Source organism: Ammospiza nelsoni, chromosome 7 (assembly GCF_027579445.1).
Source record: "Ammospiza nelsoni isolate bAmmNel1 chromosome 7, bAmmNel1.pri, whole genome shotgun sequence".
Lineage (NCBI taxonomy): Eukaryota > Metazoa > Chordata > Aves > Passeriformes > Passerellidae > Ammospiza > Ammospiza nelsoni.
In genome coordinates, this window is record NC_080639.1 from 1,493,575 (window position 1) to 1,519,998 (window position 26,424).

The 26,424-nt window shown below is 45.5% G+C and overlaps 1 protein-coding gene across 3 annotated transcripts in view; it reads right to left on the reverse strand.

The window, feature by feature from the left end:
- Window positions 1-26,424, reverse strand: part of AGAP1 (ArfGAP with GTPase domain, ankyrin repeat and PH domain 1) — a 322,590-nt gene that overhangs the window by 61,518 nt on the left and 234,648 nt on the right. For all 3 annotated transcript variants that reach the window (XM_059476344.1, XM_059476343.1, XM_059476341.1), the window contains one exon: window positions 21,265-21,426. In XM_059476344.1, coding sequence (XP_059332327.1) covers window positions 21,265-21,426 — 162 coding nt within the window. The remainder of the gene's footprint in view (window positions 1-21,264; window positions 21,427-26,424) is intronic.

Consider the following 26,424-nt stretch of genomic DNA (forward strand, 5'->3'; position numbering starts at 1 on the left):
GAATGCTACAAAAACCACCTGGGTTTGGAGAGCCCTCCTGGCATGGAATGGCTCTGGCTGGAAGGGTCACCCAGCCCAAGAACAGTTCTGGAACACAACATGCACCTTCACTAAAGCCCTCTCAATGCACTTGAAGGAGATGAAGAAAAAAGGCTGAAGAGGAAGCAGAATTTGGGGGGAGAATCCAGGGAACTCCTGCCAAGGTGTCTTACAGAAAGCAAGCCAAGACTGAGCACCAATATTTATGGAATTCTTCCAGCTCTCATTTCCTGGAGATTCTTTTGTAGATCCAAGTGATGAAGAATTTGATTTTCCCAATGCCCAGGTTAGGCATCAGTGTCACTTTGTTATTCCAGCTCTGACTTACCCTGAAATGTGAACTACTGAACAGAAATCAGAATTATTGTTACCACCTCCCATTTTGCTCACCTTTAATCCACATCATCCACCCCACTGCAGAAGGAAATTTCACACAAGGTAAATATTGGATTTGCAGGGAATGCCCTGACAAAGGCAGGAAGGCTAATTTATTAGTTTATAATACTATATTATATTAAAGAATACTATACTAACTATACCAAAGAATAGAGAAAAGATACTTACTGAATGCTAATAATAATAATAATAAAAAAATAAATATAAATAATAATATATAATAATTAATAATAAAAAGTTAATAATGAAAGCTTGTGACTCTCTCCAGAGTCTGACACAGCTTGGCCCTGATTGGCCAAAGAGCCAAAACAACTCACAGCAGAACCCAATGGAACAATCACCTGTGGGTGAACAATCCCCAAACACATTGCACATGAGCACAGCACAGGAGAAGCAAATGAGAGAAGAATTGTTTTCCTTTTCTCTGAGGCTTCGAGCTTCCCAGGAGAAAAATCCTGAGCAAAGGGATTTTTCAGAGAATGTGAATGCCACAGGTAAATAAAAACTGAGGCACACACCACACACAAACCCCAAATTAGTGTATATCTAACATAAAAATGAGTTCTTTGTGACTTTGCACACTTGTGAAAATGAGCAGGAGCCAACCTGCCAGAGCTGGGTGTTAATTGTTCAGCATGTCATCCTTGTTAATTGTTCAGCACCACCCTGCTTGTGGTGTAACATGTCCTGTGAGAGTGGGGAGATTCCTCACTGGAAAAATCTTGCTTGGAGAGATTCCCTGTGCTCACTTCCCCCACAAAGTGCTCAGCCACCTGTGATGACTATTTCTCTATAAACCTGAAGGATCATGCAAAGACAGGGGAATGATTTAGGCTGGAAAAGACCTTGTGACCATCTCCCTTTGTGCCTGAGCTTCCACATCACCCTGCACTGACAGAGCAGGAGACTCCCAGTCCCTTGCCTTGGCTGAACTGGAGACCACAGACCTGCAGATGTTGGGTCCTTCAGTCTGAGGAGGACAAGCTGAGCATGGAGGGTTCACTGGAACTCTGAGTTTGGCAGAAGCTCCTACCCGGGAGTGCACCCACAGCACCCACAGGCTTGGCAGGGAATTGGACAGGATATGGGGGAATGCTTAAAACAGAGGGAAATTGGGATATTGGGAAGGAATTCCTCCCTGTGAGGGTGGGCAGGCCCTGGCACAGGGTGCCCAGAGCAGCTGTGGCTGTCCCTGGATCCCTGGCAGTGCCCAAGGCCAGGCTGGGGCTGGGAGCAGCCTGGGACAATGGGAGGTGTCCCTGCCATGGCAGGGGTGGCACTGGATGGGCTTTAAACTCCCTTCCAAACCCAACCATTTTAGGCTAAATCTATTCATTTGCATTTTAGAACTCCTCAGAGGCTGCACAGTTAAACAGCCACCTCAAATGGGACAAAGCAGCGTGGAATTCTCACAAGGACTTTACAAACTTCCAGCTGATCTCCCCAAGCAATTCTTACTGCACAAGTCACCATCTCTTTGGGGAAGAGTCTTAACCCAGCTCTCTTCCTAGGGAGAAATTCAGTACTGAGACACCCCATGGGAACAGAAAAAATCTTTCCAAGGGCAGAGAAAACATTTTGTCTCCTCTCCACAGCCTGCATTTCCAAGGGCTTCCCCCACAGGAATTGCTACCATCTATGGCTGCCTTGGGTGGGCTCCTCAGATTTGGTGTTAATTTGCACAATACCAATGAAAAATGTAAAAATCATTAGGTGGAAGATGTTTGTGGTTTGCTACTCCCCAGCATCTGCCCACAACTTTGCACAAATCCATCCAGCTCAGTGCTGTGCTGCTCTTACACGAAGGTTGTCATCCCTGTAATTCGACTTTTTTCCCAAAAGCTGTGGTTGCTGGAAATCCCTGGGGAGCTGCTGTGGTCAGCTCTGGAATGAAGCTGAGAAAAGGAGGATGGGATTTGCTATTTGGATGTTTTGAACATTAGGCAGGGCCCACACAAACACCACAAGGGACCAAACCCTGAATTAAGAGATTTGTGCCAGAGTTGTGCTGTCTTTCACCTTTCCAGCAGAACCCTGAGTAGCAACTCAGATAAATATTAAAGAGAAATATGAAATCCTGAATTTACATCAGCTGCTGGTGTCCCAGGCTCCCTCCCAAGCCACAGCCCTGAGCTGTTCACCACTGACTGGCTCAACCACAGCGCCTGTTACTGATCACTTATTGAATAATGGAAGTGACACAACTGATAAAAGCTTTCAATCCTGGAAAAAAATGATTTATAGGATTTCACTCCACTGGCACTGTTATTTGTGTGACAAATGGTTGGACAGACACCAGTTAATCTCCACACAGCTCCAGCTCAGATGGAGCAGCCAAATGATCAGGCCCTGCTGACAACAGAGCCACGCTGTGGGGAGGGGCTGAATGCTGGCACTGCACCCGGGCTGAGCCCCAGACCCATGCACCCAGAGGGTTTGATTTTATTTTTGGGGGTGGTGGGGCAGGCAGAGCATGGCAGGGATGAGGAGTATCCCATAAAAGCAGGAAGGTGCAGCTGGGGAGAGCAGCCCCTGCTCCTGCAGCACAGAGATGAAACCATCAACACCAGGGAGGCATCAGAGGTCTCAGGAGACTCCAAATCCTCCAGGGATTCTTCCTGATGGCCAGAGCTGAGCTGCAGTGTCACCCACAGCTGTCAAGGCTGCAATATTGCAGTGTAATATCAGTGAGAGCTGCAAACCCCACCTTGCTGTCAAGGCTGTTATGTTGCAGTGCAACATCACTGCAAATCCCACCTATCCTCAGCTGGGAGAGAGGGATGGGGCTGCTTTTGAGGCAGAATAGCCCAGGATTTCTCCCCCTTGAGGAATGAATGGAGTTTAAAATTTACAAGCAGCACATCACCAGCAGCTTTATCTCACTGGTGGCATCAGCAGCATCCTGCTCCCTGTAGAAGTCAGGCCTATTTTATCATCCACTCCTTCAAAAAGCAGCAAACCCCTCAGAGTGCTGAGCTGCCATGAGTCTGCATTATTCTCTTGAGTTGCTTTTCAGCTTGGCACCCCAAATCTGCCATTTCTCTCATTCAAAAAAATCATTTCCATGTCAATAAAAATCATTTCCGTGTCTATAAAAATCACGGGCAGGGACACCTTCCACTATCCCAAGGTGCTCCAGCCTGGCCTTGGGCACTTCCAGGGATCCAGGGGCAGCCCCAGCTGCTCTGGGCACCCTGTGCCAGGGTCTCAGCACCCTCCCAGGGAAGATTTATTCCCAATATCCCACCTAAACCTGGGTAGAGAACAGAAAGCCTCAGCAAACGAATCTCTGGGTTGGCCACAGAAAGACAAGAACATCAAGAGAGAGGGATAAGAGGACCTGATAAAGGAGAAGCAGCAAGAATTTTCTTCAGAAGGTCTAAAAGACCTCTGGAGTGGTAAAAACCCCCCCAGGCTGCACTCCTAGTAGCAGGAGAAATGCAGATGGAGTGTGAAGATGACTGATTCCATGGGAAACAAGGAGAAAATCCCCCTTCACAGCTGCTTCTTGTGATCTCAGGTCTAACTCGGTGTGTTTGCTCTTGAAAGACACTTGTGATAATGTGGCATTGAAAATTGCCCAGCTCCTTATCCCCTGACAATCTCCTGGGAGAGACCTGAACAACTCTGTTACTGTGCTGAAACTTAATTTAATGGAAATTAAGTTTCTAGGCAGATCCCACACCAGCCTTCCCAGGATTTCACACTGGATCAGTGTGAGGTTAAATAACACACAGGTTCTTCAGGATCCCTTCCCTCTTTCCAAATTTCCAACTCCAGTAATATCCTTTTTGGATTTTTCCAGTCCTCTGCAACATTCTCACAGCTATGAGATCCCTTCAAAATTGTATGACCTTTCCACATGGAGAAATGGCACAAAAACCCCTCACAAAACACCAGTACAAAATGACTGCCAAAACACTGTGCAATCAAATATAATAAAGGTTGATACAGATTATTTCCTTCACTGGGCATAGCTGGACTTGCTTGGTGGGCAAGAACAAATGGGTTTGGTAAAGAAAGTGAGCATGAAAAGCCAGGTAAAACAAAGTGCAATCAAAAGAGAATTTTCATGAGAAAATCAGAATTCTCAGCCAGACACTGCACCCTGGGTTCCCTCAGAGTGGCAGAACTTTGTCCCCAGGTGAGCTGTAATGACACTGAGAGGATAAAAACCCCTTAAAAATGCTGTACCAAATACAGGCAGCTTTTCCTGCTTGGGATGGGAATAAGCTGGATGTGCTGAAAAACTGTGAGTGATCAATTGATGCTCTGCAGTTCCTGTGTGTGGCAAAGAGGAGATCCTCTCCTCATTGATTGGTGCAGCTCAGGGAAGCAAATTCACCCAAAAATGGAGGGGAAACCATGAACCCTGTCCCCAAAGATGTACAGCAGGGACAGAAACAGGCACTTGGGGGGAATTTCTTCCACCTCATCTCCCACCATTCCCACAGCTCCCATTTCAGCCTTGCCCATCCCTTGCAGAAGTGGCTGGACTGCTGACTAAAACTACCAGCATGGAGGTGTCTGGCAGTACCTTTTATTGCAGATTAAAATCTCCATCATGCCTTTCCACAAAGTTCTTTAGGAGGAAAACAAAAAAAAAAAAAGGAGATGATAAAAAAAATAAAATATATATTCATGTTGAATTTGCCCATCAAACTGGAGTTGATGTGTTAGGACAGACCCACAAAAAATGAGCACCCAGGAGGTGACAATTCCTACATGTGTGAGTGTGGCACTGCCTTGAAATGACAAAACCCTTTGTGTTTCACAGGGTCTCCAGGACCTACTTCTCCCTGGAAGGATAAGTGGAATGAACCAGAATCCTCTGAATGTTCCTTGGATATTCAACATCCTCCTCAAGCAGGAGCAAAGCCCAGCACAATTCTCAGAGAGATCCAACGTGCTGCCTCCTTTGCTGCTCACAAAACCATCCTGGATTTTATTCTGGCTCTGGGGGACAGTTTATGTCAATCTTTTCTTCTTTTCTTTTTTCTCCCCACAAGTGTTGCAGGTTAAACTTTGTGCCTAACAACACTGACAGAGTCCCTTCACATTCTTTACATGAGCTATTGAGTAGCATTATGACAAATTATGGGGCCTGATGATATGGAAAAGGAACATCTCCTCCACCCACAGGCTGTGGAGGAAATCAAAAGACTGAAAGAAATATTCCTGGCCAAAAAAAAAGCCAACAAAAAACCTCAGAACCATGTGGGGAAGCAGCAAGGTTCATTATGGGCAGATTACTCATGACTCAGGAGTTCATTATTAGTGGATTATTTACAAGTATTTCCAATGGGCTGTCAGCTGTTCCCCTGGGAATGGCTTTTCAATAATATCCACAACTTAGAGAAAGAATGATGGGCTGTATTGATATTTTTATTACTAAAGGCAGCAGGTAATCATCAATATGTTTTAAGAGAAAAGCAAAGACCTATTTCCAACCTCCTCCACAGTTATTTTTACATGTCATAACAGCTCTGGGCATATCCTGTACTCTTTAGTTAGCAATAAATGACAGGGCTGCACTTAAAACCTTGTGTACATGGAATTCTGTGGAAGCAGATCCTGATGTTCTGTGACTCTGGGATTCTATGAAGACCTGCTCTGTTAGTCCTCCCTTAAAAAATAAAAAATAAAATAAAATAAAATAAAATAAAATAAAATAAAATAAAATAAAATAAACATAATATAAAATAAAATAATGTCTAAGATCACACCATAAATTGAAGCCCAGATCTCCTCTTCCACAGAGGGAAACCTCCCCATCATTCCAGTACATCCCATTCCTCCCCAGGTTACCAAAGCTCAGCTCCTCACTTCACATCTGGGATCCAAAGTTTAACCATAAGCAGTGGTGACCAAATTATTGACTTTGCCTGGACAAACCAGTGTCTAAGTGTACACAGAGAGACTGAGAAATAAAGATTACAACTGACAGATCACTAAAAATTAATCAATTCTCACATTCTCCTTATAATCACTATGGATCCTCACACCAGAGTCTTCAGGTAATCTGGTGAGCATTAACTTACATTTTACCTAATTATTAAAAGCACTAAGCACATATTAATCTATGATTTATTACAATTAGGTTTGTTCTAATTTAATTAAACACTCAGGCCTCCTAAGTATTCTATGAAGCTCAGGTATGTTGCCTGGCAAGTGGGGTCTTGCTGAAAATAATTTTTCAGGAATCCTCATTTCAGGGATCTCCAAATGGGAACTATTACCCCAGATGAGAGCTCAGTTTCAGGATGAAAATGTACCTTTAGTCACTGGTTAAGTGCTGCCAGACTTCCTTCCCCACCTCCACCTTTCCAGGCTCAGATTGCTGGGTCAGTCCTGTGTGATAAACACCAGGTCTCACCATAAAATGGTGTTTATTTACAATAAAAAAAAAAAGAAGCGAGCAGTTATTTCTGACTGCCCACTCAGAGCCACGCACTGAATGGTGGCCAGCCAACCAAGAAGTGATTATGTGTGTGACAATGCTGATGTGAGCCCAAAGTAGTAATATTGCTTCCAATTTTAAGGTTAAGCAAACCATGAACTGCCCTTTTATGTATAAATATGTTGGTTCAAGCTGGAAGTTGTCTGGAAAGGAGCTGGATCCCTTGGGTGTTTTGTTTTTTGAAAAGCCCCTGCGTTTATGATCATCACAAACCAGCCAGCATCACCAACAACTTTCAAATGAGGATTTAAATACTAAAATATCCTTCTTTAAAAACCATTTTCCCCTTGAAAAGCTTGCAGGACCCCTGCACACCGTGCATGCAGGCACTGGAGTCCCAAAGGGAGGAGCAGAAGGAAGAGGGAGCCAAAAGAGTCTTGGAGCTGCCAATTCCTTGTCAAGGGAAGCAGGGGCAGAACCTCTCCAGCCTGGCTGGGTCACCCACCCCCAGGGAGGGCAGGACGTGGATTCAGGACATGAGGATCTCTTTTTGCCTTCCTTTGGAAGAGAAGCTGCTCTGAGTCTGTGTTTGCTGAGCTGTGTGTGCTCATCCCTGCGCCAGCAGCCAGGCTTTGCCCCTCACCCTGAGAGAGGGGAGCTTTGGCTCTGGAGCAGCTTTGGTGCCCAAGTCATAACAAACCTGAGGGGCAGCTCTGCATTTTCCATCTTGGTCTCCATCAGGGAGGTGAAACCCTTGGAAAAGTCAACTTTTCAAGGGGAGGAGTTGTCCTTGGTTGGTTCTGTTGGCTCTGTTGCAGTGGGAGCTCTGTTTGAGCTGCTGCCTGTGGGAATCTGTCTTGGAGCTGCCAATTCCTTGTCAAAGGAAGCAGGGACAGCACCATTCCAGCCTGGCTGGGTCATCCATCCCCAGGGAAGGCAGGACATGGATTGGGAGACATGGGGAAAGAACCAAAGCCATGGCAGTGGCTGGAGGGCCCAGGGGATGAACCTCTCATGGGATGAACCTGCCTGGGGACAACCCAAACCATCCTTTCTGTAAAAATCCCACAGGTGTTTCCCACATCCCATACCCAACATCCCACTCCCATGGGAGATCTGCCATGATTCACAGAGCTGTGATGTCCCTGCCATGTCCCTGCCATGTCCTTGTGTGTCCCTGCCATGTCCCTATTGAGCAGGGTGTGTCACCACAGAATCTCTTCCCTGATTGCCTCAGGTGAGCAAAACCACAGATTCCCACAGGCAGCAGCTCAAACAGAGCCCACAGTGCAACAGAGCCAACAGAGCCAATGAGGGAGAATTCCTCCCCTTGAAAAGTTGACTTTTCCAAGGGTTTCACCTCCCTGATGGAGACCAAGATGGAAAATGCAGAGCTGCCCCTCATGTTTGTTATGATTTGGGCACCAAAGATGCCCCAGAGCCAAAGCTCCCCTCTCTCAGGGTGGGCAAAGCCTGGCTGCTGGCACAGGGATGAGCACACACAGCTCAGCAAATACCTCAAAATAGGCACAAATCTCCCCAAACCAGGATCTGGAATTTCAGACAACAGCTGAACCCAAATTCATTGGAACAAAACCCAACAGCTCTGTTTCAAAGAGAAAAAACCCACCAACATGACTTTTTTTTTGCTGTGATTTCTGGTCTGGCCCTTATGTGGGAGGTGAGAACTGATTTAAAGAAGACAAAGATTTTAAAAAAGAAATTAAAGTTGCTTTTTTAGGGGTGGGGCTGGTCAATTTGAGCTTAGTTTTAGGGAAAAAACCAAACCAAATAAACAATCCAAATAAAAGGGAAGCAGTAGAAGAGGGGCAGTACCATGAGAGGGGCAGAAACACCTTCAGGAAAGGCTGGGAATTTACAGAACTGCAAGAATTCCAGGCAGGTGGAGAAAAATTGTATTGATTAATGGCAATAACAATTTGGGGTGATACCAGAGCAGAGTTTTAACTGCATTTTTCCATCCCAAACATAAGCTCTTCATTTGATGCATGGATAATACAGCATTGTACTATAAAGTAAAAAGCTTTAAAGCTCATCTCTGAGCCACACATGCATCCAAGAATTAGGAATTGCAGGATATTCATAGGTGAGAAAGCACAGTGGTGCCACTGAGCAAGGAGCATCACTGACAATCAATTCCCTGCTCTGGCACCTGAAGTTCGGCTTTAATGATTTTACTTTTATTGGAATGAAGGAAGATGTGACATTTTCATAGGGGAGAAATAAACAGCAGCCTAATCAGCCTCTGAGACATGAGGAGCTAAATGAAGGAGCTGGCCCCTCTGCCTGTTTTAAAGGCCAGGGATTTATCCTCATTATTGGGATAAAATTGGGATAAAACCAGCTCGGGAGCGTCGGCTTCGCACCTCGCGACGTCTGCTGGCACGGGTGCCAAACCAGAGCCACGTTCTGGCAGCCTGCAGGCTAAACTGCATGAATCCCTAAAAGCTGAATGCTGATCTGCTGTCATTTAACATGTGCTCAACATGTGTGCTCAGCAGCAACTGGGAATGAAATATCTTAAATATTATCAAACGCTACATCATTAAATATAAATTAGATGGAAACAGGGGAAAGCTAAAAATTGACTAGGAGTTCAGCTCCTCTAAATGGCTAATACGGCCATTTTTCACCTGAAGCCCTCTCCAATCCAGTTTTGCCATTAAGCACAAACCCAAAGAAAGGTAATCAATTCCAACTAAAAAGCACTTCTCCCGCAATGACTGCACTTCAAACCCCTGGCTGGCTGCCAGCCTCCCCCTCGCCAGCCCCAGACAACAGCCATCAGTGTTTCTGACTTTCACAGGAGCACGAGGGGCCATGCATAATTGACTGGAAGATGGGCTAAAACTGTGCCCAATCAGTGTGTGATCAGAGCCTGTGGAATATTCAGCGCCACTTGATTACACGGCGGCGCGGCCTCGGCGCTCTCCTCATGAAATCTCTTCAAGGTCCAGAGTACTGTAATAAGATCATTACTGTCAAGCGCTACCAATCGCAGCCAATGAGTCTTGGGATGGGAAGTCATACTTCACAAGCTCCTCTGGTCTTCTTTTTTTTTTTCTTTTTTTTTTTCTCTCTCCCCCTCTCTCCCTCTCTTTTTTTATTTTTTTTTTTTTGTATTTTACTGCGTGTTGAGGCAGCAAGGCGACGAGGTGACAGATAATGATCACATCACTGTGTGGCAACTAGAAAGGCACTTTTAAGAAAGAGCACAGAGAAATCAGCTTAAGAGAAACTCAAACAATTTTTTTTAAGGGCTTTTTCTTTTCCCCCCTCAAAAATTAAATAGAATTAAACTGTGCAGTATTCTCCTTTCATGAATTGTGATTTAATGTCATTGAATTTAATCATTTGATAGATTTTCATATTATCCCAAAGCCTATTACCTCACAGACAAATGGCCAATTTTCTCCAGCTCATGCTCACAAAAGAAACCTTTATTAATTTTTTTTTTCTTTTTTAGAGTCAGGGGGAGAACTGGTGGAAAATGTCAATGATGAGGCCTGTTCAAGTTTCCCTTTTTACCTAGTGCTTCCTGGAGTTACACACCACATATGATGCATAACATCTGTCACAAGTAACTGGTCTGTAAAGAGAAAGGTGGAGGGACAGAAAACAGGAGATTAAAGCACAGGGTATAAAATAAACATAACAGCCAGCTCAGCACTGAAACCTCACACAGGGAATGTACATCTACAGCGAGGGCTTCAGCTGATGTAAGGCTTAAAACTTGACAAAACAACGTGGGTTTGAAATGACTGACAGGCCAGGGGCTGGAAATGAAGAGCTCAGCACTACTGCAGCAGGGATGACATCAGTACCACAAAGGATGGGAACTGGAACGGCTCCAGTCGTGCCTTTGAGCTGGAGAAGGCTCCAGGGCTGGGACAATTGCTGAAGGGGAAGGGAAAGTCCACCCTGCCCACATCTCCAGCAACTCCCACCATCAGCACCTCCATCACCTCCTCCGGGCCTGGCAGCTCCCATCATCTCCAGCACATTAAATCCCATTGCACAGCATTTCCTACTTGCTGTTCCTATGGAGAGCCCCATCCTCATGGATCTGTGCCCTTTCAAACACATTCCACTGGCACACTGCTCCTCAAACCCACCCTTTGCATGAAAAGTTTCCATTTCCACAGAATCCCAGAATGGTTTGGGTTGGAAGTGACCCCAAACCAATCTTGTCCCACCCCTGCCATGGCAGGGACACCTTTCACCATCCCAGGGTGCTCCAAGCCCTGTCCAACACTTCCAGGGATACAGGGGCAGCCACAGCTGCTCTGGGCACCCTTCTCCCCTCAGAGGGGAGAATTCCTTCCCAACATCTGACCTGAACTTACTCTTTCAGTCTCCAAGCCAATATATGCATATTCAGCCATATATTTAGTACAATTGTTCATATTTATCACCACTCTCCTCAGTTTTGGACGTGTTTTTTAAAACATGTCACAAACACTTTGACAAAGAATCAAAACAATAAGGAGCACAAATATTTCTTGATCTACAGGTAAATATTTCTTGATCTACAGGTTGCTATAAAATCCATAATTGACTAAAATGTAGGGGTTTGCAACTAAAAAACTGTTATTGTTCTGTGTGTACCTCTTGATTATGAGTTCTTAGCAGCCAAGAGCTGATATGTTTAATAAGCCTTGGGTAGATCAGACATGACACAGTCCCCCTTGAATTTCAGGACTGAGCTATCCATGGCAATCCTCCATGGCAATCCTCCACAAGCAGGGCTTCTGAAGGGAATTATTTAAGACTTGCACCTTTTAAAGAAAGCTGTTTCCCACAGGTGGGACAGTCCCAACAAGCTGATGAGCCCAAGTGCACAGGCATCCTTCACAAACTAGATTTTCCTTCTACATCACAATACCCTGTTTATTGAAATTGTGACAATTTGCCTTGAGAGATGAACAGGAGGACAAAGTTACACTGAGCACCAGATTTTAGCCTTTTCACTGGCTGTAGCTTTATCATACATAATCATCTAATTTTATGATATTTTAATTTAGGTATATAGGCTCATAACAAAATGAAATTGCCCTACACTCCAGAAAAACTGGAAGGCACTTTTAGAATAGACATTTTTATTTAAGGAACAGAACTACCAACCTCTCTAGCACAATTAACATTTTACAAACACTCATTGCTACCTCTGCAAACATCACCTTGTGGACATCAGAAACCATTTTCATAACCAAAATCTCTGTGTCAAGCTGGCAGCACCTTGCTGAGGACACTAATTACCCAAAGCCAGTGAAATGCTAAGGTGTCACTTGTTTTTGTTCAGTTACCAAGCTGCTCAAAACTTCCTCCTTCCCCAAAAAATCAGGCCAAATCCCAGCGTGGCACTGGATACCCAGCGGGCCCTTCCGCTGTCGCAGTGCTCAAAACGGGACTAATTTTTAGGGAAACTTTGAAAATAAAATAAAGTAAAATAAAATAAAAATAACTTTTCTCTCTCTCTCTCCAGATGTGCCAGTGTGTACAACCAGCACCAAATCATCCCAGGCCTCAGCCTCTCCAGAATCCCTTTTCCTGCTGACCACCACTGTGACACTTTTCCTTTCAACCAGGTGGGCGGAACCAGCCGCCTCCACCGACCCCGGCTTCTGAAGGGAAGCAGGAATCTTTCAACTTGTTTAGCCTGCAATGAAGTGGGTTAAAACAATAGATGAGCTTCACCTCCCTTGTCTTTCACTCCTCAGCATCAACATAAGTGCCTTGCAGCAGCAGCAGCCCTTTCATGTCAGGGAGGCTGTGGCAGCCGAGGCTCGAGGATTCCCAAGCACTGACCTTTCTGCCTTGGTTGAAAGCCAGGCTCTGAAGATTGGGGCTGCATTTTTTAATTTCTGCCCTCCTGCCTCCTCCTGCACAGGACTGAGCTTCCTTTGGATGAAGTACCAGCTGATGGGTAGAATTAGAGCCCAGGAGTGTTTTGACAAGGAGAGGTGATAAACTCACAGATGCCTAAACGAGCATCTGGCATTACAGATATGGGCACACACTGCTGGGGTTTCTTCTTGAAGTTCTCTTGCAGGCAGGAAAAATGCAGCTAGGCATTTTGCTCAGTTTTAATGCCAACTAAACCCTAAGACTTGTTTTGTTTTGGGAGGTTTTTAAAGAAATTGTTTCCTAAAAAGCAGCTAGAGCAGAGAATAGTTGGGCAGGGAGGCTTACAACTCTTTGGAGAAAATCTACAAAATAAGGATGCAAATACTTACCTAAACACACTCCTAAAATCTCACTGAAAGCAAACTCATTAAAGCCCACGTTTAGAAAGTGGGGGTTTTTTGTGTCCAGTATGAAATTCAGCAAAATGTCATTTGCTGCAGTTCCTGAAATGTTTCATGTACAGGAAGACCACACAAATGACACAACAACCAACAAACTGTACACAAAGAGAATTCAGCAGTAACGCTAAATGCTAAACCTATTTAACCCTAAAATACAAACCTATTTAAACCCCCCAACCTTCCTAGGAATCTGCTCATCCTGCCAACCCCTCCAGTTCCAAATAAATGCTTCTTCTCTTCATTCAGCATTGCAGACAAAATGCCACTTTTGTATCCCTCTCTCCTTAAGCCCTGAATATTTTTTAAAACTATGAACATTTACTTCCTGAAACTTCAGGCACCTAAAGAGGCCAGAAATAGAAGCAAAACCTGCTGTCACTAAACCCTTTATCAGAAGGGGCACAGAAACACTGCACTAAAGGATGGGAACATACTCCTCTTCTGTGTGATTTGGGATTTTAAATTTTACATTTATGTATTTATTTTTTAGAGGGGAAAAGCTTAAGATACCACTTATCATTTTAAGGAGGGCATAACTGAATAAAAAAAAATATAGGGTATTATTAAGGAATTACTGTTTTCCCCTCGTGATTCATGCCCAGACTTTGTGTTGCTGCTGTACCCCAATCACACAGCAGGCTGTAATTATTGATAGCTGATATATAGGGACCAACTAAAATAATTAGGATGGCAATATCACCAGGAATAATTTTTGTGGCATTCCTTCATGGGCAACACCTGTTTGCTGTACATTTAATTGCCCTCCAATGGACTGCAAACTCTTTCCTTGAAGAAGTTTTGGTGGCAGCTCAGTTCTGGGCATCACTTCAAGCAACACAATCCATCCAAGGACCTCCACATCCAATGGATTGGATTCCAAAGGTTACAAACTCTTTAATAGGTGAGTGGCTTTGCCCTTGCTCCAGCTGCAGGTCAAGATATTGCATTTCAGAGAAAAGGCAGTGACAACGCTGTGGCTCTTTGTGCTGGAAAGGTTTGTGAACATGCTGTCCTCTGACAATGTCAGAAGGTTTCTTCCAGACCATAAAAAGCAAAAAAAAAAAAAAAAAAAAAAAAAAAAAAAAGAGCAAAAAAAAAAAAAAAAAAAAAAGCAAAAAAAAAATTAAATATATATCTAAGAGGAGCAAGTAAAAATACCCTCCTTCATCCTGGTGCTTAATTCAGTGCATGATAAGTAAGTATTAGCATTAAAAATGTCAAGTTCATCTGTCAAAGGAGGAATTTGCTCTCCCACTTTTGCTTCTTGAGTTGTTTCCACTAAACTTCCAAAAACCCCAGATGACATTTTCTTTTAACATGCTTAGAGAGATAGAATTTTTTAGTTCAGTTGTGGCCACCACACTTCCTAAAGGAAATGTTTGTTACAATTGTGTGGAGGACAGCACAATGTGGTACCAAGAACATTTAAATCACCTCAGGGTATGATGCCAGCAGGTAAATCACCAGGAAAGCTTAGGGTGGGAGGCTGCAGGGGAAATGCCCACAGCTTTTCCATGCATTTCTGTGACCCCTGTATTGCTTCTGGTTTTTTCACTTACAACAAGAAAAATTTCAGGTGTTATACAGAGAACTTCTGTGTTATACAGAGCATTTCTCTAATTCCCCTTGTCATTCTGGTTGTGGGGTGGCTGAAAGGGACACAGGGAGACACCAGCTGAAAGCACTGATGGTTTTGCTCATTGCTAAAAGAACAAATGAGAGGTGCCACTAAACCTTTGCCACAGAAAACAAATGAATATATTTTAATTTCCTGCTTAACCAGGGCTCATTTTCAACACACGGTGACACAAAATGTTTTAAAAAACAAGGGTTTTTTAAATAGCTTCACCAGTTTACCCCAGGAAAATAAAAAAAATAGGGTTTTTCAGTAAAGTGGGGTTCATCCTTCAGCTAAAAGCCAGAAAGCGTAAACCTGGAGTTGGGTCTGGACTGCACAGAGCAGCAAAGCACCAGGAAAAGCAATTACTGCACAAGGGCCAGAGAACAAATACCTTTGTGCTAACAAAACAGTTCTGAGAAGAAACATAAAAGGTCCTTCTTTGTCCTTCAAAACCTCTTTAGAACCAAATGATGAAGAGGAACATGGCTTTCAGAGAGTTTGGAAAGTCTCCCTGCAGTTGGAGCTCACCCTTGCTGCTCCCCAGGCGCCGTTTCCCAGCTCCAGCTGCGTGTGCAGAGCAGAGCTGGGGGGTTTGCCCCAGGATGCTGAGGCAGGAGATGGTGAATTCTCTTCCCTGGGAGGGTGGGCAGGCCCTGGCACAGGTGCCCAGAGCAGCTGTGGCTGCCCCTGGATCCCTGGCAGTGCCCAAGGCCAGGCTGGACGGGGCTTGGAGCAGCAGAAGGTGTCCCTGCCCATGTCCCATCCCAGGGGTGGCACTGGATGGGCTTTGAGGTCCCTTCCACCCCAGCCCAGTCCATGATCCTTTGGTTTTCCCAAGGGAAGGAGTGGATGTACCCATCCCACTGGGATGTGGTGGTGCTGGCGCTACAGCCCACACTGGCTGGATCTCCTGTTAATGAAAAACTTAAATGTACATTTGATAAGGAGGTTAACACTGGGATGGTCCCAGTGCTGAAAGGCAGCCTGGGGCCTTCCTAAAATCCCAGAGATGGATGGAGGGGAGGCAGGCTCAAGCAGGCACAGCCATCAAGCTTTTGAACCAACAAGAGTAAGAAAAATAAACACTGGGAAAGATCTTTCTGTGAAGAGCATTTCCAAGAAAGCTTTTTAATTTTTCTGCTTGTTTTCCAGCTGAAAAGCCTTCCTATTATCCCTGGCTGTTCCAGGAAGTGCAGCAGCACAAGGGGACCCAAACAGATGTGGCTCTGAGCAGCCATTCCTGTTTGAAACACAGCTCTGTCTAATCCTGCTCTGAGCAACTTCAGGCAGCATGGTGGGGAAAAAACTGCTGCTTGCTGGCACCTTGCCTAATGTAAGCATTCCTGCTGCTACCCTCAAAAACACCAAGGGATTTTTTGTCAGTGACAAGTTCAGCCCAGAGAACTGAAAAACTTCTCCCTGGGAAAAAAAAATTTCACAAGAATCTGATTTTCTGAGATAGGAATGGAATTTTAATTCTCCTCCAAGCGTAGCGCAGGTGCTGCAGCATTTGTGTTGCTGTGAGCATTGTCTCAGAAAAGCTGCAGGAAGATAAACCAAGTGAGATGAAAGAACCCATCCCAGAAAGAGAGGGCTGTGCATGTGCAGATAGTGTGGAGAGAGAAGAATCAGCATGACCTTTATGGAAGGGCATAAAAGGGATGAGCATCAGGCCTTGGAATTGGTGAACCAGCCTGAGCTCAGTGTCCATCATCGTGATATCTGAATACTTGGGCAGAGGTCAATGATCAAAGCAGGCACGTTCAAGGAGGGGAAAAAAGCCCTGCAAAGTGCAGCAAAAATGCTCCAGTTTGCTGAAGACCAGATTTAAACCTCATTGAACACCTCAGCTTTGGTGCAGATGAAAATGAAGGAACTCAGAATTCCTGTTTGAAAGCTGACACTTGAAACGTGCCTGGAGCCAAAGGAAGGCAACATAAAATCTAGAATTACCCACACCATTTAACTCTGATCCATTGTACCTGCCTGGGAACAGCGACTGCAAGAGGATCCTCCTCCTCCTCCTCTGCACAAGGAGCCCAGGATTTCCAGGAGGAAGGAAGGAAAGAAGATCATGGTTCTCCCACAATTACCACCACAGGCTTCTGGAGCCAATTTGCAGCATCTCAAACACTTTGATCAAAGTGTTGGAATCTCCCAGAACACCTTTGATGGCCTAGTTTGGATTTGTGGTCTTCAAAAGTGCAGTAATCCTCTGAGGGTGCAAATCTATGTTATGGTGGGGGAAGAAAAATCCCCAAGGGAATATTTTAGGTTACTGGACAGATTTGTAGCCAAGCACTGGAGAACAAGGAAACAACTGGAAATGAAAACTGCTTTGAAGTGCAAGATGTGGAAACCATAGAATCATGGGATATCCAGAGTTGCAAAGCACCCACAAGGATCACTGATCCAACTGCTGGCCCTGCACAGACACCCCAACAATCTCACCCTGGGAGTGGTACCCAAACCTCCTGGAGCTCTGGCAGCCTTGGGGCTGTGCCCAGTCCCTGCACCCTCTGGGGGAAGAACCCTTCCCCGAGATCCAGCCTAAACTCCTCTGACATTCAACTGCTTGGAGAAAGCACCCAGAAGAGCCTGAACCTGGCTGGACTCCAGGATCCTTGAGGCCCTTTCTAACCTCGACCATTCGCTGGCTCTGCCTCGCACCAACACAACTCCCAGAAAACCCAAAGGCTGCCAGGATTTGGGCAGAGCAGCCCCCCCAGCCTTTCTGAGTCTTGCTAGGACGTCCTTAGTGGCAATCTCCAGCCACTATCACTCTTAGTGAGATGCCCTTCTCCTAAAAGGACAGGAGCTGGAGCACGCCTCATTGCTTCTCCTTCAGCTCGCGCTGACGGACGAGGCTGTCTGTCCTCGCTGTCAGCCATCCCCTCCCAGCCCCGCCAAGGATTCCAGGATTCAAGGACCAGCCAGATTAGCTGTGTGCTGAAGGATGCCCAGAGCCCTGGCATGCCCAGAGAGAACTCCTCACTCTGCTCTTGTGGCCAAAGTGCTGCTTTTCAGCAGCAGGGCTGTGAAAGAGATGGTGTGAAATGAAAGAATTTAACAGCCACTGAGGCCCTCTTGTGTGACATCCACATCCTCTGGAAAATCCCTTTGCCCGGGATTTTTCTTCTGGGAGCTGAGAAGCCTCAGGGAAAAGGAAAACAATTCTTCTCTCATTTGCTTCTCCTGTGCTGTGCTCACGTGCAATGTGTTTGGAGATTGTTCACCCACAGGTGATTGTTCCATTGGGTTCTGCTGTGAGTTGTTTTGGCTCTTTGGCCAGTCAGGGCCAAGCTGTGTCATACTCTGGAGAGAGTCAGGAGTTTTCATTATTATCTTTTAGCATTCAGTATCCTTTCTGTATTCTTAAGTATAGTATAGCATTCTTTAATATAATATAGTATGATAAGGTAATAAATGAGCCTTCTGAGAACATGGAGTCAGATTTATCATTCCTGCCTGGGGCCAGTCCCTTATGGGACCCCTTCCTGGATGTGCCAGTCCCTTAAATACCTGATTGCATTTTGTAACACACTTGCATGTTCAGCTCCACAGGAAGGTGGTGTGGTGGCTGTAACTGTAGAGTTTGCAATGTGCTCTTGACTTTAGTCTCATTTTTGAGTTGTTTTGGCTCTTTGGCCAATCAGGGCCAAGCTGCGTCGGACTCTGGAAAGAGCCAGGAGTTTTCATTACTATCTTTTTAGCATTCAGTATCCTTTCTGTATTCTTTAGTATAGTATAGTATTCTTTAATATAATATAGTCTAATAAAGTAATAATTAGACTTCTAATAAGATGGAGTCATCATTCCTGCCCTCGTTGGTGGACCTGCATTTTATGATACTCCTGAGACAAACTTGGCAAGTCCCAAACAGAACAGAACACTCTTCTCTCCACACAGAAGAGTGAACCTTCTGCCTCAGAAGACATGTGAGAAGAGGCAGGTGACAGGAAGCTGATGGGCTCATGCAGAGGCACAAACACTGTAAAAGGAGGGGTTGGATTGTTGGAGAGCGTCCAGAGGACAGGATGGAGCTGGGAAGGGGCTCAGCCTGGAGCAAAGGAGGCTCAGGGGGCCCTTGTGGCTCTGCACAACTCCTGACAGGAGGGGACAGCCGGGGTGGACAGGGACAGGAGCAGAGGGAACGGCCTCAGGCTGGGCCAGGGCAGGCTCAGGGTGGAAACTGGGGAATATTTCTTCACAGAAAGGGCTGTCCAGCCCTGGCACAGCTGCCCAGGGCAGCAGGGGAGTCCCCATCCCAGGAGGGATTTAGAAGATGTGAGGATGTGGCACCTGGGGACAGGGATGAGTGGTGGCCGTAGCAGTGCTGGGGAATGGGTGGACTGGAGGATCTCAGAGAGCTTTTTCACCCTAAATGATTCCACCCTTTGAGCTCCCTGGGTGTTACTGAACTGCTGCTTGCCAGCAACCTCCTGCCTTTCTGGAAGCACGCTGATCCCATTTCCATGAGAGGGGACAGTTTTGTTCAGCTATTGCAAGAGGATTTCAGGTAACACAGCGTGGTGCTGGAAGTAGAGGAGGAGAGGAAGAGGAGACAGAGGAAGATGAAGGATGGACTCTGCAATCAGAACAGGGACATCAGGGACAAGAGAGCCATGTGCAAACTGCTCCCTCTGGGTCTGTGCCTGCAGCCCAGGACCACACAGGCTCCAGTGCCTTGTGAAAACAATCTCCCCAGGAGAAAGAAAACATACACCTATTAACTGCTCAGAAAGAGATTTTTCAAAGGCTCTCGATATCCAGCTGGTCTTGATTCATTTTGACTTCAACAAAATATTCTTGGGCCAATGGTGAAAGCTCTGAAAAATCCCCTCTGTAATTTGCCATTGAGGTTTGAAAATAAGTGGTGTAAAAGGGTTTCTTTAAAAGAAAAATAAAAAGAAAAGGACAAATTAAAAATGAAAGGTTGAACTAAAATTTGGCTTCGGGCCATAAACTAGGGGGAAACTAACAGCAAAGATAGTTAAATGACTGGAAAGAGAACACAACAGGAGCTGTTATGAAAAAAAGCTGATGGCTTTTTAAAAAAGGATTTGTATAGATAGCTGGGGAAATAAATTCCGGATGTGATAGAAGTGCAATTGAGAAATTAAATAAATGGAAAATAAGGATGACTAAGTAGTAGTTAACATGCCCCTTCTCAGTTGTATACTATTATCACATCTATTTTTAATGTCTCTTCAGCTGTCTGCAATTGTCATCCTTTCTTCAGAACTTGTTCCAACATTCTTTGATACTGAATTAGCTGTTTTTTACTCTCCCATGCTTACAACCACATCTTTTTCTTACTCAACACTCCCCTTTTCCCACAATGTTATTCCATTGTCTCCCTTTTTCATCTCTCCTTATGTGTTGACTCCCCAGTTTCTGAGCCCTCCAACCACCCTTGTTCATCTTTCTTTTTCTGGAGCTCTTTTTGGTTGAATCCTAGCATGTTTCTTTTCTTCTTTTCTAAAGCTGCAAGCATGTTTTATATCATACCTGGCTCCTGTACACATTGTTACCCCTTCAGAAGGGCATTGAACAGCTACAGCAGTGTGGAAATAGTAAGCTAAACTAAGGGAGAAAAAGAAGTTCTTTTTGGCTTTTGCTTTCTGGCTCATAAAAAAAAGAACCCAAACATTTAAACTCTCCCCTTTTCCCTTTTATCCTCAAATAACACAAGCTTTTCCACAAGCAGCTGAATATTCAAACAATGAGAGGCATCAGAAGTGTTGGCGATTCTAGAGCTCAGGATGTGCCTGAGGAGATGTGATAACACAAGATTTAATAATACTGAAAAAAACACACAAGTTCTGACGTGATCCATGGGCTGGGGAGTGAACCTGAATTTTTCCTCCTTGTGAACCTTCCAAGTGTGCCTCTTCCTTACCTCAACACCTAATGATGCTCCATATTAACTTGGGGACTCTGATTTATTTTAAAAAAAGGGTTCTAAACACATTGCAGACAGCTGAATTCACCAGTGTGATGCCTCAGCTGCTTCAGCTCCATCCTCACAAGCTCACACTTTAATTTCTCACAATTTCCTTTCCCCCGTGCATTCAGAGCCGAGGCTAGTGTTTGTCACCTTGGTTTTTAAAGATTTGCTAAGTCTTCTCATGTTTACATTTCTCCTCCATAAAAGAATACAAAACAATAAGTTATTTACACCTTCTGTAAATAACTCATTGTTTTGCATTCTTTTATGGAGGAGGAGAAATTTGATGGACTGTTGGTTTGTCCAGTGTCATTGGAGAGGTGGCACTGTCACCCTCCAATCCACTGTCACTTTTGGAAATCGATAAATCTTGGGGTCAGAAATAAAAAGAATTCCCTTTTCACTTTGGGAGAGCTGTATGTGTGTGTGGTGTTATTTCGTGCCCTCCAGTGACAGGTGCTGAGCTAACACCACTCCTTGGAATGGCCCAGTTTCCAGGATTCAGCCTGGGATTGGGATGGGGACCTACCCTCAGCCGTGCCCGAGATGCCGTCAGCTTTGAAGTTGCTTGTGCTTTTCTTCCGGCGGTGCTTCTTTCTGTTGGCGTGGGGGGAAGGAGGGGGGTCCAGCTTGGGGCTGGTGGTGCTGGAGATGCTGGGGCTGGAGCACACTGAATCTCCCAGGCCCGTGTCTGCAGCAGAAAAGACCAAAATGCTGTGAGATTGGAAGGAGGTGATGGTTACAATCCAAGCTTACAACCCCTGGCTGTGGGCAGATACGTTCTTGAGCTGCTTCAGGAGAGTCTCCAAATAATGTCCATTGTTTTTTCCAAAAAACTGATTCAAGTCCTCTTAGATTAACAGGACTGAGCAGCAATTTTAGGGGCAGGCCAGCTGGAATGCACAAAAACAATGGGAAAGCACTTTATTGCTTCCAATTCTTCCAAAGACCCTCCCTAGCCTCAAATTAATTTGTGTAACACTTGGACATTTTAATGCATAAACAGAGATATCCCTGGATCCTCTGGATGTTCTGTGCTGTCATTAATATCAGACAGACGCCCACTGAAAAGCTGGTGATGGCAGTAAAGGTGGAAAATAAGGTAAGTAATGTGCACCTGGTAAAGGTAATAACTGTGTGATAAATTCCTACCTGCTCCACACTTCCTACCTGCTCCCAAGGAAAATAAATAATCCCACCTTACTCTGTTCACTTTCCTGCTTTATTAACTCCAACAATTTTAAGAACTTGGGTCCTTCCACATAGTAAATATTCAAGTAACCTTAATCCAGGATTTCCCCCCAAGGTTGGTAATGTGATTTTTGTTTAATTACTGGCTTGGTTTGGATTTTAATTATAAAATTCCACATAAAACCTACACTTAAAGGAAAGTGCTTGCTATTATGGAAAGTGAAGCCATTTCCAGAACCTTGCTTAAATACCATATTGCACCTTAGTGCAGTATCAGGACTGCATTTATGTGCCATATCCTTAAAATCTCCCAGACATATTCAGCAAATACATTCCCATGATTGCCTTTTGGGGTTAAATACTTGGTGATTGGTTTCAGAACAGCAGACACAGGGAAAAAGAATAAAAATCCTTATTATAAAGCTTAAGTGTAATAACAGGAGTGCATTTAACTTAATATGTCAGAAAAATATCAAGCCAAAGATTATTAAAAAAATAGCTGTTGATTCTTTTTGCATAGTTAAATTCCCACAGAACTGCCTCTTTGACAAAAGCCAACTTATTTTGCTTTCTTTTTCCTCCTAATAAAGTTTATTTACTAATTACCCCCTAAGCACAGTTGTGCTCTAAGTTATTAGTGGGGGATAAATTATGTAGCTAATTGCCTGGCAAGAGAGACCAAACCAAACATTAATCTTTATATTACGGATTTCTGTTCTTTTCCCTACATCCACTAGCTTGAAACCAGTTCCCCAGAATTTAACCCCAAAAGGGACTCATGGGGATGTATTTACCCTGTATCAGTGTAGGAGATTTTAAGGATTTGACCCACAACTGGTGCAAGTGGCAGAGTTTGCTGTCTCTCCAGGAGAGGAGGGAGGTGAAAGTCAGGTGAAAATCCTGGTGGGAATTCTCTCAGCCAAGGGGACAGAGATCCCTTTGGATCCATGGCACAGGAGAAGGTGCAGAAGAGGGTGCCAGAAACACAAAGGCATGAGCACAGATGCACTGGGGTTTCTGCCAGCCCCAAGCAGTGACCTCCAGCTTGACTCTGGAGGTTTTCAATGCTGAGACTTCAAAAGAAGGAGAAAAACCCCCAGGCTGTCCAGAGAAACTGTGGCTGCCCCATCCCTGGGAGTGCCCAAAGCCCAGCTGGAAGGGGCTTGGAACAACCTGGGCTAGTGGATGGTGTCCCTCTCTGAAGTGTTACAACCAGGTGATGCTTAATGTTCTTTCCAACCCAAACCTTTCTGGGATTATATGATTCAAAATGCTTCACTTGCCCCCCACCCCATTCCCAGCTTTCACTTTAAAACAATCAAACCCCTCCGAGTTCATCCCCTCCTGCACCCGCACGCACCTGGTGGAAAAACCCCCACAATCCTGAGGCAGCAGCACAGAATACACCCTGTTAAAACCCATCAGGTTGCATCCACACACTGGTGGCAGCTCTGTCTAATTTCCAGGCCGTAAATCCCCCCAACAAAACCTGCTGGAGAGCTCTGAAAAATGAGGGACGTACGGGGCTGACGCCCGGCGTCGCGGAGCTGAAGAATTAACCTCCCGTGGTAAATCCTCGTCATCCCCAGCCCCTTCCAGGTAATCACCTGCCGTCCTTGGGTCAAACTGCTCTCAAGTGGGAGCCTGGAGCTCTCCCTCCCCCTCAAGCAGCAAGGGAGGTTGGTCCCTCATGAAGGGAGCCGAGTTGGTCGTGCTCCGGATCCCCGGATTCTGAGCCCACCCTTTGAGGATGGGAGTTATTTAACATTGCCCTGCTTTAAAATATGAGCAATCAAAAGGCACCGGGCTTCCACGCTGTGCTCTCCCATTTCCCACTCCTTCTCGTGCCTGACAAGGTATTCTTCAAATTGAAAAGAGGGCTCCTGAAAGCTCGGGCTTGGGGAAACTGTAAATGAGTTCAGGCTTCAGCCCGCTGAATGCAATTTCATCCTCCTGACTGAATACAAATAATGCATTTTATTTGGTATCAATTACCACGCCTGAGAACAGACGACCACTGCCAGCACTATTAAATATATATTTAAAAATAAAAAAAAAGAGGGGGGGAAAAAAAAGGCAAGGATAAAGGCATGGCAAATTAAAAAAGCAAGCGCCTCATTACTCCCCATCTCAAGCAGCTTTGACAGAGGCACTGGAAGCCATAAGCTGCGTTCCACTGGGCTGGGATGGGCTGTTTTGCAGCCATCCCGCACGCTCAATGTCAGCCATTAGTTCTTCCCAATCGGGCATCAATGTTCAACACACACCCGAAAAAATATATAATACTGGTAATAATAATAACAATCTGCAGCTTCTCTGAGCTTCAATACTTGAAGTATGAGTCAAAGCAGCAGTTTCACTTTTCACTCGGGAAGCTGACAAGCATGACTAGAGGGGGAATAAAATAACATTCAGTTCGCATAAATATCAAGCGGGCTGCTTGAGACTGATGGGCCAGGAATGTATTCTTAGCCATCATTCTGGCAGACAGGCCCAAGGACACTCATAACTTATTTTACAATCATTTAGTTTCAGCTCAAGTGGAAAACGTGACAACTTATCTCTGCTGACAAGATGCCATATCGAACCTTACAATTAACTCTCCCCCGATTATCTGCCCAGCCCATCATTAGCTCTGTGCCTCTTGATGGACTGCAGGGGCACAGTTTCCCTTGATGATGGTCATCATTTGCAGGGTGCACAGCTCCATGACACCACAGCGAGGACAAAACTCTCCCCTTGCCACGGAGCTGGGCTTGTCCTGGCCGGCACAGCCTTGTTTTTTGTGACTGCTTTGAAGTGATGAGCAGCAAAGCGCTGCTGGAAAATGCCTTCTCCCCCCAAACGGAGCATCCTCGTGTTTCAGCCCATGTCTGCTGCTGCTGCAACCTCCAGGAGGGAGCCAGAGATGCCCACGCTGTGTCCCAGCTGCCAGGAGCCTTCCTCGTGCCCTCCATCCCTCCCCAGTGCCAGGATTAACTCCTTCAGCCGGAAGGGAGAGCTGACACAGCCACATCATGGAACTGTTTGGCTTGGAAGGGACCTTAAAACTTCAACTCTTGCCATGGGACACTTTCCCCTGTCCCGGGCTGCTCCAAGCCCTGCCCAGCCTGGCATTGGACATTTCCAGGTTCATAAGTATGTGCAGTATCTCACTCCATGCCCAAAAGCAACAAGTGACCCTTGGTGACCAAACATCCCTTGAGTTATGCACAGATGGGACATAAAAACCCCACCCCTCTGCTCTTCACATGGGGATTTTTCTCTACAGGTGCAGGACACGTGGATTAAGACAGAGACTGCTCTGCTTGGGCAAGTCCAGCCCTCATTTGTGAGAATTTACCAAACAAAACAAAAAAGCCAATGCAGCTTTTACTCCACAAGGCAAGCTCCATGTCTGCCTCTCTCCAAGATCCATTTTGCAATTACGGTCATGAGAGAAATTCCTTTCAAGTATGACAAACTGTGGTAGAAGAAAGGAGGGGTGGAACACAAGAAACACTTTGTCTACAACTACAACCCAGAGTCAAGAGACAGAACATTATATGAAAACCAATCCTCAGAAGAGTCTCAAGAGCTGTGCTGTTGCACTGGGCTTTATTTGCTGTTTGAAACAATTTTATATCCTCTCCCAGTGTTACAAATATTTTGTAAAAGGTAACAATTCCCACTTCCTATCTTTTCTATTATTTTGCTCTTTGGGAGCTGCATGTGCTCGACAAATGGATCTCAAGAACAACTCCATTTGTGCCCCCTAAGGACTTTGTGATTGTCCTCCTGGATTTGAAAAGGGTGGAAAATTAACAGAATCGTCATTGAATCACAGGACTGGGAGTGACCCAACAGACCATCTTATCCCACCCCTGTCATGGGCAGGGACACCTTCCACTGTCCCAGGGTGCTCCAAGCTCTGTCCACCCTGGCCTTGGGCACTGCCAGGGATCCAGGGGCAGCCACAGCTGCTCTGGGCACCCTGTGCCAGGGCCTGTCCACCCTGACAGGGAACAATTCCTAATCCCCAATATCCCATCCATCTCTGCCTCTGGCACTGGGAGCCATTCCCTGTGTCCTGTCCCTCCATCCCCTGTCCCCAGTCCCTCTCCAGCTCTCCTGGAGCCCCTTTAGGTCCTGGCAAGGGGCTCTGAGCTCTCCCTGGAGCCTTCTCTTCTCCAGATGAACACTCCCAATTCTGAGCTGTCTGAAACTCAATCCAAAGGCAGACTGTGCCTCCTGGTGCCCCTAGAACAGAAAAACAACTTCCTTGCATCCCAAATTCCCAAGTTCCCTCACCAAACCCGTCCGAGATACGACTCCTTCAGCACCTGCAGCAGAGGTGCAGGAGATGCCAGCACAGGAACCAAGGAGGCCAAGGAAATGAGGGCCAATCAGCCAGGATGAGCACCCCAGGCCAGGGTAAAGGGGCTGGGGGTGGGAAAAGCAGGAGAAGAGGCAAGGTGTGAGGGACGGGAACAGCACAGCACAAAGGCTGGGACACAAA